The sequence below is a fragment of the Enhydra lutris genome, unplaced genomic scaffold (genome assembly GCF_002288905.1).
Source record: "Enhydra lutris kenyoni isolate GAN:26980312 unplaced genomic scaffold, ASM228890v2 scaffoldscaffold9, whole genome shotgun sequence".
NCBI lineage: Eukaryota > Metazoa > Chordata > Mammalia > Carnivora > Mustelidae > Enhydra > Enhydra lutris.
In genome coordinates, this window is record NW_019154093.1 from 73,261,177 (window position 1) to 73,274,134 (window position 12,958).

The 12,958-nt window shown below is 35.1% G+C and overlaps 1 protein-coding gene across 3 annotated transcripts in view; it reads right to left on the reverse strand.

Annotated features, from left to right (window-relative positions):
• The window catches only part of LOC111143236 (WD repeat domain 47), a 62,766-nt gene that overhangs the window by 24,216 nt on the left and 25,592 nt on the right, over positions 1-12,958 (reverse strand). Inside the window, exons 6-9 of one of the 3 annotated variants that reach the window (XM_022496838.1) lie at positions 12,209-12,428; positions 11,626-11,701; positions 8,606-8,732; positions 2,159-2,337 (exon numbers count right to left, since the gene is read on the reverse strand). In XM_022496838.1, coding sequence (XP_022352546.1) covers positions 2,159-2,337; positions 8,606-8,732; positions 11,626-11,701; positions 12,209-12,428 — 602 coding nt within the window. Of the gene's footprint in view, positions 1-2,158; positions 2,338-8,605; positions 8,733-11,625; positions 12,429-12,958 lie in introns of all 3 variants that reach the window. The other 2 variants (XM_022496837.1, XM_022496836.1) reach the window with 2 other exon arrangements.

Here is a 12,958-nt window from a genome sequence, read left to right on the forward strand (position 1 = left end):
TAGGGCTTGGAAAGACTTTCAAAGAGCAGTTCAATATTATTAAAGGAATTGGCAGCCATTACTAAATATGTAAGTTAATTTTAACTAGGTTACATTTCCCAAATGTTATCCGATGAAACACTAATCCTGTGACTTGCTCCCCATAAAGAAGGAGTCAGAGGTCAAGTCAACTTCGGAAATGCTAAGTATAAAGTCTAAAATGTTAATATCATTTTGACTCTCTAATAGTGGGGAGGATGAGGCAGAATATGCTTATAAGTGCCAAATCAGTGGTGCTATTTATTAGTATTAATAGAAACAGAGTATCAAGAAGTATAAAGTAGTGAGAGAGTACTGTTAATAAAAATTCTATTGTGCTTTAGTTTATTTTTTTCCAATAAGATCTATTATGTAACATGACTCTTACTACTTTTCCTCTTTCATTACTCTTGGAAAAGAGATGCAAAATTTAAATCTGGAAACTAGCCACTGCTAGAATGATTCGAAAAAATAAAACATTATGGGGAAAGTGTATTTCATTTTATAGATTCTATCTCTATTCCAATTATCCATAGTATTGGGTACTTTAAAGTCCTGGTACTGGCTCAGATATATAAAACTAAGGGCCTAGGAAAAAAGGTCGAATAAAAGTATTATATTAAAGGTTTAGAAAATAGTAGATAAGAGAGTTAGGAGAACAACAGAGAATTTATATGAAACTAATGTACAAAAGCCAAATACCAACTAGTAACTTGAATTCTGTTTACAATTGTCTTTAAAGGAAAGATAAACCATCTTGAATAGTTTAACTTTCTTTTCTGAGGAAGTACATCCCTTACTACTATTAGGATCACAGAATCTTGCCACTTTATCTTCCGATTTAATGCTAGCCATCTGCTTCCACTGAAAAATAAACAGTCAGGAAATCCAACTGCAGCCATGGTCTTTATGGATATAAAGAAGACATCTAAGAACTAGAAATGGCAGTTCATCAAAATAGGTTAATTCTGATAAGCCACTGACTTATCAGAGGTGATAAGAAAATAATCCTCAAATGCAACGTTCAGAAGTCTATTTAGGTTCTTTAGATTACCTCTATAAACATTCCTTGCGTGAAAGTTTGAAGACAAAATCGATTTCAAGCTCACTGACTTGCACAACCCTCAGAGTAACAAGAAGACTACTCCCAATATTATTGAATCAAGTAAAGAATTGACAGTCACCACTGCATTGCCTAATCATAATCACAACAATAACCTACATTTATGGTAGGTTATTTCCCAAATGCCAGGAATTATTCTAAGTAATTTTTTATATATTAACACATTTAATCTTCTAACAACCTTTGCTCATTTAAATATATGTATTCTAGTTTCTTGATTTTTAAAAAGACACATTATCATCTATCTAGATACATACACACACATCTCCTATAATTAAAAACAATGTAAGTGCATATCGTCTTGGCAAAAATTGTAAGAAAGAATAATTTTAATATATCGAATTCTAAAGAAACTGAAAGGACCCAAAATAACAAAAAAACAGTGAACACTTAGTATAGTGCTTACTATATACCAGGTACTATTTTTAGCACTTTGCGTAGATTAACTTCAGGTCTATTCTGTGAAGTAGATGAGGAGACAAGCAAAAAGAAGCCAAGTGACTAGGAACCCTAGGATCTCAGCCACCCTGGGATAGCTGGATCCACCTGGCTATTTGCTTCCGGCTGTGAGTTCACCACCACACTTCTGCTCTCATTGCTTAGAAGTGAAAAAAGGTTTAAAGGGAAGAAGACCAAAATTAGATGAACACTCAGAATGCTGTGAAAGGAAGATATTCCGTAACTCCCCATTACTTGAAACACTTAAAATGCTTTAAAATTTCAAACTATATGTGGAAAGTAGCAGTTGCTGCGTGCTTTCAATAGCTTTGAAATAATTCCTTATGTTTTATTTTTTTTTTAAAGATTTTATTTATTTATTTGACAGAGATCACAAGTAGGCAGAGAGGCAGGCAGAGAAGCAGGCAGAGAAGCAGGCCTCCTGCTGAGCAGAGAGCCTAATGCGGGGCTCGATCCCAGAACCCTGGGATCATGACCTGAGCCAAAAGAGTGGCTTTAACCCACTGAGCCACCCAGGCGCCCCTCCTTATGTTTTTAAAAAGTGACTGAAAGACATACCTATTAAGGAATTGTTCAGTAAGATTCTGCTGCTGATCAGGTCCATCCTCCTGATTTACACCTCCCTCGAGCAGCATTTGTTGGTATATTTGTCGCTGTTGCTCCTTCTGTTCTAAATGCTGTTGATAGCGTAATCTTTGCCTATAATATTCTTGAAATTGTTCTGTTGAATCTCGAAGCTTAAAAATATTAGAAAAAATAATGTATTTGAGCGGACTATGATTAAATATATGTCCCTACCCAACAGTAACTTCTATAAACACTGGATGAAATATACAAGTAACTATATTTAACAATTGGAAAACTTAATACATTGCTCTTTGAAAAATAATACAGTATCCATGAGTTTGTATGGTCAAGTAGATCATTTAATTTGCTTTATTCTAAAGCAAGAGACTGACCAAAATGAATGGTCATCCTGGATCTTTGACTAACCCAAAATAAAAATGCAAATTATAGTAGTCACAAAGCATCATGGAATTAGAGCTATATTGCTTGAAAAAAATACTGAAAGACCACTTTAGTATTTAATAAACACAATATTAACTTTTTCCAACACTGTTTAAAAAATTATTTATTTGACAGACAGAGAGCACCAGCATGAGGAGTGGCAGACAGAGGGAGAAGCAGGATCCCCTCTAAGCTGGGAACCCAATTAGGAACTCGATCTCAGGACCCTGGCATCATAACCTGAGCCGAAGGCAGATGCTCAATCAACTGAGCCACCCAGGTGCCCCTAACTTTGTCCCACACTTAATTTAAGCATGTAAATGGTTTAATAGGTTACTCTAGAGAGAAACTTTAAAAATTTCTCTCAAAAACAGTACTTTGTTTCAAGTGGCCTTTCACAAGAAAGCGGAATAAATGGGTAGTAAACTTAATCAACATTTCTACATCTTTATTCTAAAAGAACTATATAGCACCCAAACTTACCAGACTTACATATTTAGTAAATTCCAATACTGACAAAGAAAGATGGAGTCCGGTCATATAGCATCGATCATGTGAACTGGGGTCACTCTGGAACAAGTCAATCATCTCTCATCTCTAAAACTGGCCCACACTAACAATAAGCTTAACAAAAGCTAAAACTAAAGCTAACTAAAGCTAAAACTAACTAAAGCTAACTAAAGCTAAAACTCTCTCCCCTTTTCCAAGTAGTAAGAATCCTCCTCTACTTCATAACTTACAGCAATAACTCTGAGACAAAATTATCTAGGTGTCCTTTTAAATTTTTTATTGTTGGTAAAATAAATAGAAACTTTGTCATTTTAACCACTTTTATGTGTCAATTCAGTGGCATTAATTATACTCACAACATTGTGCAATAATTACCACTATCTATTTCCAAAATTCTTCATCAATTACAGAGAAAGTCTGTAACCATTAAGCAATAACCTCCCATTTCTTCCTCCACCAAGCTCCTGGTAACCTCTATGCTACTTTCCTTATGATTTTGCCAATTTTAGATATTTGATATAAGTGGAATCATATAATACTTCGTCCTTTACTGTCTGGCTTATTTCACTCAGCATGATGTTTTCAAAGGTCACCCATGTTGTAGAATATGTCAGAATTTCATTCCTTTTTGTAGTTGAATAATATTCCATTGAATGGATATATCACTTTTGTTCATCCATTAATCTGTGGATGGACACTTGGGTTTTATCTACCTTTTGACTACTGTGAATAATGCTGCTATAAACATGGATGTAGAGATATCTGTTTGAGTCCTTGCTTTCAATGCTTTAGAGTGGAATTGCTGGATTATATGGTAATTCAATATTTAGCTATACTTAAGCTATGCTTTAGCTATATTTAATTCTATATCAAAGATACCACCAATCCATAGTGCACCATTTTACATTCAAATCAACAACGAATGAGGGTTCAAATTTCTCCATTTCCCACCAACACTTATTCTTGTCCACGGCTTTGAGTTTAACTATCCTAGCAGTTGTGAAGCTATATTTCATTGTGGTTTTGGTTTAAATTTCCCTAATGACTAGTGGCACTAAGCATCTTTTCACATGCTTATTAGCCATTTGAATATATTCCTTGGAGAAATGTCTATTCAGCTCCTTTCTTCTAAGTTGAATTGTCTTTTTTGTTGCTGAATTGTAGTTCTTTACATATTCTAGATATTAAACCCTTATCAGATATATAATTTATAAATATTTTTTCCCCATTCTACTAGCCATCTTTTTACTGTCTTAAGTCCTTTGAGGCACAAAAGTTTTTAATTTTGATGAAGTTCATCAGTTTTTATGTTTGTTGCTCAAGCTTTTGGAATCATATGTAAACACATAATAAAATCCAAGATTATGAATATTTGCTCTTGTGTTTTCTTCTAAGAATTGTATACTTTCAGCTCTTATAATTAAGTTCATCTGTTTTTAGTTAATTTTTGTACATTATATGAGGTAAGAGGTCCAACTTCATTCTTTTCCATGCGGACATCTAGTTGATCCATCATCATCTTTCCCCACTGAATAGACCTGACACCTTTACCAAAAGTCAATAAGCCACAGATATATGGAATTACTTCTGGTCTCTCAATGTTGTCCACTGCTTTACACTTCTATCCTTATACAAGTACCATAACAGTTTTGATTACTGTAGCTTTTGTAGCTTTGAAATCATGAACTGTGTGTGAGTTCTCCAACTTTGTTCTTTTTCAAGATTGTTTTGATTATTCAGGACAAATTACAATTTCAAGTGAATTTGAGTATTGGCTTTCCACTGCTGCAAAAAAGGCTGCGGAATTTTTATAGGAATTACATGAAATCTGTAGAGCAAATTAGTACTGACATTTTAACAATATTAAGTCTATCTGTGAACACATGATATCTTTCCACTTATTTAGATCTTTTAAAATTTCTTTCAGCAATATTTTATAGATTTCAGAGTCTAAGTTTTTCACCTTGTTGGTTTAATTTATTCCTGGGTATTTTCTAGTCTGGATGGTTTTTATTTTTTTTTCTTGTCTAATCATTCTAGCTAAAACTTCCAGTAAATGTTGAATAGCAGTGGTAAAAATAGGCATCCTTGTCTTTGTTCCACCTCATTTTAGGTGGAAAGCTTTTAGTTTTTCACCATTCAGTAGGACATTAGCTTGGGGTTTTCATAAATGAACTTTACTGTGCTGAGGAAATTCCATTTTTTTCTTAGTTTTCTGAGAGCTTTAATCATGAAAGAGTGTTTGATTTTGTCAAATGCCTTTTCTGCATCAACTAAGATGACCAAATGTTTTTCTGTTCTTCATTCTATTAATGTGATATATTACACTGATGGATCTTTTTTTTAAATATTGGACCAGCTTTGCATTCTGGGATAAATCCACTTGGAAAGGGTATATAATCCTTTTAATATGCTGATGAATTTGGTTTGCTAGTATTTTGTTAAGGATTTTTGCTTTTGTTCATGAGAAATATTAGTCTGTAGGGGTTGGTTTGTTTTTTTTTTTAAAGATTTTATTTATTCACTTGACACAGAGAGAGAGATCACAAGTACACACAGAGGCAGGCAGAGAGAGAGGGGGAAGCAGTCTCCCCGCTGAGCAGAGAGCCCGACGCGGGGCTTGATCCCAGGACCCTGAGATCATGATCTGAGCTGAAGGCAGAGGCTTTAACCCACTGAGCCACCCAGGGGTTTTTTATTTTATTTTGAGAGAGAGTGAGTGTGCACATGATGCGGGAAGGAGCAGAAGTAGAGAGAGAATCTCAAGCAGACTCCATGCAGAGTGCAGAGCCCAACATGGGGCTTAATCCCACAACCCTGAGATCATGACCTGAGCTGAAATCAAGAGTTGGAGGCTCAACTGACTGACCCACCCAGGTGCCCTGGTCTGTAGTTTTCTTTTCATGTAATGTTTTCATCTGAACTGGGTATTAGAGTAATGCTGGCCTCATAGGATGAGTTAGGAAGCATTATTTCTTCCACTTACATACTTTTGGAAGATTTCTGAGAAGGACTGATGTTAACCCTTCTTCAAATGTTTGGTAGAACTCACCCCCAAAGCTATCTGATCCTAGATTTTTCTTCGTTGGAAGTCTTTTTTTAAAGATTTTATTTATTTGACACAGAGAGAGAGATCACAAGTAGGCAGAGAGGCAGGGGGAGGGGGGGGGGAAGCAGGCTCCCTGCTGTGCAGAATGCCCTATGTGGGGCTCGATCCCAGAACCCTGAGATCATGACCTGAGCTGAAGGCAGAGGCTTAACCCACTGAGCCACCCATCGCCGTTGGAAGCTTTTTGATTATTGATTCAATCTCTTTACTCATTATAGGTCTGTTGAAATTTTCTATTTCTTCTTGAATCATTTAGGTAATTTGGGTTTCATTTCAACTCGGTTATCTAATTTGTTGGCTTACAATTGGTCATAGTATTCTCTTATAATTCATTTTATTATTGTAAATAATATGTATTATAATACATATTACAATACAATACCAAAAAAAAGTATTACCCATTTCTGATTTTACTTACTCATGTGTGCCCCCACCCTTTGGTCTAAGTGCTTGTCAATTTTGTTGATCTTTTCAAAGAACCAACTTTTGGTTTTACTGATTTCCTCTACTGTTTTCCTATTCTCTATTTTATTTTTCTCCCCTCTAATCTTTATTACTTTCTTCCTTCTGATAAAATTTGTTCTTCTTTTTCTAGTTCCTTAAGGCATAAGGTTAGGTTATTGATTTGAGATCTTTCTTCTATTTTTTTTTTTTAAGATTTTATTTATTTATCTGACAGACAGAGGTCACAAGTAGTCAGAGAGGCAGGCAGAGAGAGAGAGGAGGAAGCAGGCTCCCCACGGAGCGGAGAACCCGACGTGGGGCTCGATCCCAGGACCCTGGGATCATGTCCTGAGCCGAAGGCAGAGGCTTAACCCACTGAGCCACCCAGGTGCCCCGTCTTTCTTCTTTTTTAATGTATTCATTTTCAGCTATAACTTTCCCCTGAGCACTGTTTTGGAACGTTGTATGCTTTGGTACATTGTATTCATTTTTGTTAGTCTCTAGGTATTTTCTAATTTCCCTTGCAATTTCTTTGACCCATCAGAGTGTGTTAATTTTTACAAACTTGTGAATTTTCTGTTATTAATTTCTGGCTTCATTCCATTGTAGTCAGAAAAGATATTTCACATGATTTCAATCTTTGTTTTTTTTTTTTTTTTTAAGATTTTATTTATCTATTTGACAAAGAGAGAGAGAGAGAGCACAAGCAGGGGAAGCAGCAAGCAGAGGGAAAGAGAAAAGCAGCTGAGCAGGGAGCCCTGTACAGGGCTCAATCTCAGGATCCTGGAATCATGACCTGAGCTGAAGGCAGATGCTTAACTAACTGAGCCACGCAGGTGCCCCTGATTTCAATCTTTTAAAATTTATTGAGATTTGTTTTGGGTTCTAACATATGCTCTATCCTGAAGAATGTTACATGTGCACTTCAAAAGAATGTGTGTTCTGCTAGTGTTGGAGTGTTCTTTCTTTCTTGTTAGTATCACTTTATTTATGTATTTGCATTCATGTGTTGTTAATATTCACATATTCATAAACTTACCAATACTTGGAATACGAACACTGATCTGAGGTGTCTAAGAAAACAACTTCCTCTAAAAAGACTGATACAGACACCTCTGGGTGAAAAAAAGGTGCATCCTCCAAAGCAACAACATAGTTGTTTTATAGATGTCTGTTAGGTCTAGTTGGTTTAAGTATTGCTCAAGTACCCTCTATCCTTATTGATCTTCTGTTTAGATGTTCTACCCATTATTTTAAGTGGGGTACTGAAGTCTTCAACTATTATTTCTCCCTTCAACTCTGCCATTGTTTGCTTCACAGATTTTGGGGTTCTGTTTTTTGGTGCATATTCATATATGTATTTTAATAGTAATTTTTCTACTTCATAATATTTAGTTGAAGACAAAAAAATTTATTGAACTTATTAAAACTACCTCTTCACCTCTTCTAAGTGGCATACCATATAAGATAAAACTTATACTCTATTATACAATTTCTTTTCCAAATCACCACAGAAAAATAATTTGGAATTCGAAAGACTTGGATAAAAGTACTTGATATTATAAATGTCATAATTTTTGTTCACTAAATCTAATTAGTAAAATATAGAGGATAGTCTTACAAATACAAGCTATCCACATTCAATGTGAGTTCAATTACTTGAGTTCTGAAATATGTAAGATTAATATAAACTGTGGCATTTTAGATTGTTAATAAATTCATCTGTTAAAAATGCTCCAAAATACATGACAACTAAAAATACCATGCATCCTTAAGGGAAAAGGGAAAAAATTACTTAATTAATAAGAAAGTCTAGATAGTCTCTCACCTACTTCCAAATATTGGAAAATTCCTTTTACATTCTATCTAAGCAAATACTACTACTTCTTCCAAAGAGAATAATTCTAGAAGTCACTAGGTATATTAAATATTACCTCATTTTTTTCTTGCTTAGCTGGTCCTGGGTTCTGTGCTCCATTTGCAGGCTCTTTTTCTGAAACTGAACTCTGGCCCGGGATTTCACTGCTTATAGGCCTCTGTGTCTCAATGGGTGTATCACTTCTTTCAGAAAGATGCAAAACAAACAAACAAACAAACAGGAAGAGGCAGGGGTGAAGGAAAATATATTTTAATTAACACAATGAAAACAATCTAAATGTTCATCAAATGTGCAAAAAATAGATTTTTAAATATTCCTTTCTTCTACTAAGGGTATTATGTAAGAGTTTCTTAAAAAAATAGAATGTGCTTATAACAGAATGTGCACTGGATTATTAAGCAAGGAGGGTAGCGGCTCCAGTCTGGTGAAATCACTTACATTCTCTGTGGCTCAGCTTCATCTATAAATTGAATTGAATAATAAGCTGGATGACTTCATGCCTGAATTCTCTTCATGTCTTAATCTGTGATTTTCTTCCCCAAACATTAATTTTTTCCCTCCAATATGTTTCAACAAAATTTTTTAAATTTATTTTTTCAGTGTTCCAAGATGCATTGTTTATGCATCACACCCAGTGTTCCATGTAATACGTGCCCTCCTTAATAGCCTGGTGGCGGGTATTAAAGAGGGTACATTTCAACAAAATTTTAAGAACTGTTTAGATTTTATTAAAAGACTGTCTTTGGTTTATTTGCACTTAACATAAAAGCTGAATATACATCTTTTCAATATTTTAACGCATACTAATCAGTAAGCTTAATATCTTACATCAGGTTGTTTCCAATATTCTTCTAAACACTAGCAATTTCTACTTTTCATAGTTACTCTGTTCAAAATTTTTAATAACTAACATCATCCAAAGATGATGAATACCACAGACATTTATACAGACTATCCATTGGCAAAAGGTACCATGGGGAACATGTACAAAAGTAAAATGACCTTTCCCTTAAAAGAATCTGATTATGGGATGGCTTCATAATGGCCTCTCCAGGCAGATGTATGTAAGACGTAACAAATTACAGGTCTAGGGTTCAGGAAGCAGAGCTAGTCATCCTCAGAAAGGCACCATTAGTTAGAAGCTTTCGGATAAGTATCTCAACATACGGAATCACACATGTACCCAGAGGTGGAAGTAGAAAGACAGGAAAAGTTTTCAGCTGCCAGTCAGTGCTCTAACCTGCTAATGACCACAAGAGGTCCCACTTTATGTCCAAAAGACAGATTTTCTAAGAGTTATTAACTGTATAGAGATAGATTAAAATGACCTTCATAAGATAACATTTAATTTTGCAATTTATATAGCATTTCCACATGCACTATCTTATTTAACTTGCACAGTAACTGATGAAATAAATTGTAACTCCCGTTTCACAGATAAGGAACAAAGTCGTTTTCCTAAAATTGCACAGTGGGTAAATAAAACTAGGATTTGAATCCAGATCTTCAGGATCCAAATCCAATGCTGACCCATTCCTGAGAATTTGTATATTTTTGCTGTTTAATTTTGAGACCATTACACTGAGTAGCCAAAGCTTATGTTTCAACTGATTTTTCTTGAGTTTATGAGTAAAAAGCTGTCTTTACAAAACACTACATACTCTCTTATAAAGCTTTCTTTCATGTTTTATCTTCTTGTTCACCATAATAACTCAATCACTATACCCAGGATGCAGCATGGTACTAGCACAGAGCAGACATGCAAATATTTTTAAACAAATATTGTTTAAATACGAATTTACCACAAATAAGAGGTCTCTTCATGTGGCATCTTCAACATAATTGATCTAATTAAGCCTCCCAATATTTTCAAATTACACCTCAAGTATTTTTAAAAACAAGGTTAACTTTCTCCAAAGTAAATTTTTATACTTTATCCACAGCACAGTAGCCCTCCGCAGCATGTTAGTAGCAGCCCTTTTAACATACTGTCCTTACCTGGAGTATGACACTCAGAAGGGGAGAAATTTATATTTACTAAATACCATTCACATTACTTGCCTCTCCTCTAGGAGCTTTATCTCACTTCACAAGTCAACACCCTATTTTATAGAGGAGGTCTTTGAGGCTCAGAGAGATTAAGGAACTATCTCAAGGTCACACAACTACTAAATGACAAAGCTATTGTTCAAACCCAAGCCTGACCCCCAAGATCATGCTCTATTCATTATTCCACACTGCTTTGGCTCGTAAGTCTTCCAATTTCACAAGCAGGACAGATGTTTTCTGGGTTACCGCTACTGCTCAGCTAATAACACATGTATTACTCACTTCTGATATATCATTTTTTACCTCTCTGTTTATTCTGTAATCTAGTAACTTATACTCCACTTCTTTATGTCTTTATCCAGTCATTCCTCAATTTTTACTACTTTCTTTACATAAGCAACAGCACGTGTAGAGTCAGATGTGGCTGGATTTTGTGTCTTCTTTCCACACAATCCCACTGGTGTACATGTCCAAACATGCCATTCATTATACCGACCAGGAAGTTCTTCTTATGCACTCAGAAGAGTATCAGCAGCTCCCCCAGAACTGAAGTTCAACATCCCAAACAATGAAAATTTTCTTTAAAGATACCGGAAAGTCCAGGATAAGTTTAAGATAGTCTCTACCAATGTTCAAGACTCTATTCCTTTGGGATTTAGATAACAGGAAGCTCCTATAATAAGTTATACTCATCCATTTTCATGACTAGGTATCACCTCTATCAAGTAGAGCAATAAAATGCCTTGGGCTTTAGCAAGTCACTTAACATCCTAAAATCCCCCCTTCCCTTTAAAAAACATTAAACAAGATATCACAACTCCCTCCTCTGCAACCTCATAGCAACTTAACAGAAAATAATCTCAGGATTGTGAGATCAAGCCCCACGTCAGGCTCTGCACTCCTCAACCTTCCCTCTCTAAATAAAAAATAATAATAATTTAAAAAAAGCGACTTGAACATTAAACATACACACACAAAAATCTCACACTTGCCAATATTTTCTAACTTTTATGAGCAAATACTTACCGTTCAGGAGATTCTTCATAAATACTGTGACATTCTGTATTCTCAAGCATGAGACTCCTACTGAGGTTTTGTACACCTGGATAATGGAAGTTAGCAAAGGAGTGTGACATTGGAGAAGTTTTGTTTCCAAGGTCTGAGATTCTCTTATCATGACTGGTTAGTCCACAAGTAAGGCCATCTAAAGCAGGATTCAGAGAGCGGGTCATATAGGCATCAGCTGATTGAGGCCTTCTCATTGGAGATGATGGATAGGGAGAAAGTTTGCTGATAAGAGGAGTCAAAAGATCAGCATATGCAGCTTTTGTAGGTTTCAGAAGTTTGTCAACATGAATATTAAGCATTTTCTGTTCAAAAGCACAAGAGAAGACAGAAGATGGGAGATTCTGAAGCCATGACAATAAACTCAGATCCAAGTCATCACAACCATTACCACACAAAAGATCAATGCCAAGAAGTACTTCACTTTCTGTAATTTCTTCTCCAGTTGCTTTACTTTGACAAAATTCTACACAGCATTCATAAAGTAGACCCTTCATTACAAGCTGAAATAAACGATTGTTACTTGCTTTAAAACCAGCCTCACTTAGCTTCCTATCAGCAGGGATGAATTCTGCAACCATGACACAAGCCTCTTCAAAACAGTGAACTCGTGCAGTGCTGGGATTCCAGTCCTTAAATTCAGCATGATTGGTCAGACGAGGCAAAGTCAAAAGCAAACAGAGCTTGCTATAATCATCTTTAGAAGGACAGTATTCTTCTAGGGCATGCAAACATTGCACAGCTTCTTGCATGGTAAATTCCAGCTGTAAGAAAAATTTAAGTGATAACTATTAAGAGAGATGTTATGAGATATGAAGCCAAGAGTATTTTATTCAAATACAAAGATACCTTATAAATTCTCATAAACTATTCAACTGCAAAAGGATAAACTCTACTGTCCCAGAATACTCATATTGCAAGATATTTAACAACTTTCAAGTCAGGAATCCAGGAATCAAAATGCTTTTCACTACTAAAATAAAAATTAAATAATTTGGTTAATTAATAAATTAAATTCTTACTATAAAAATAGTGTTCTAGTTCAGGCTTCAGACTATCACTCTCAAATGTATAATTTTTAAGGTCAAGAATAATTGAGTTCTCTAGAAATAAAAACTGAAGCATGTCAATATTCAATTGTTTATATAGCTTGCTGTCACTCCAGCTTACCCCAAAAGTAAAAGAGCCATTCTCAAACTTGCCATAAGAGAAATTTGTGTGGAAAAAGAAAGCAAATTAAAAAGAAAGAAAGAAAGAAAGAAAGAAAGAAAGAAAGAAAGAAAGAAAGAAAGAA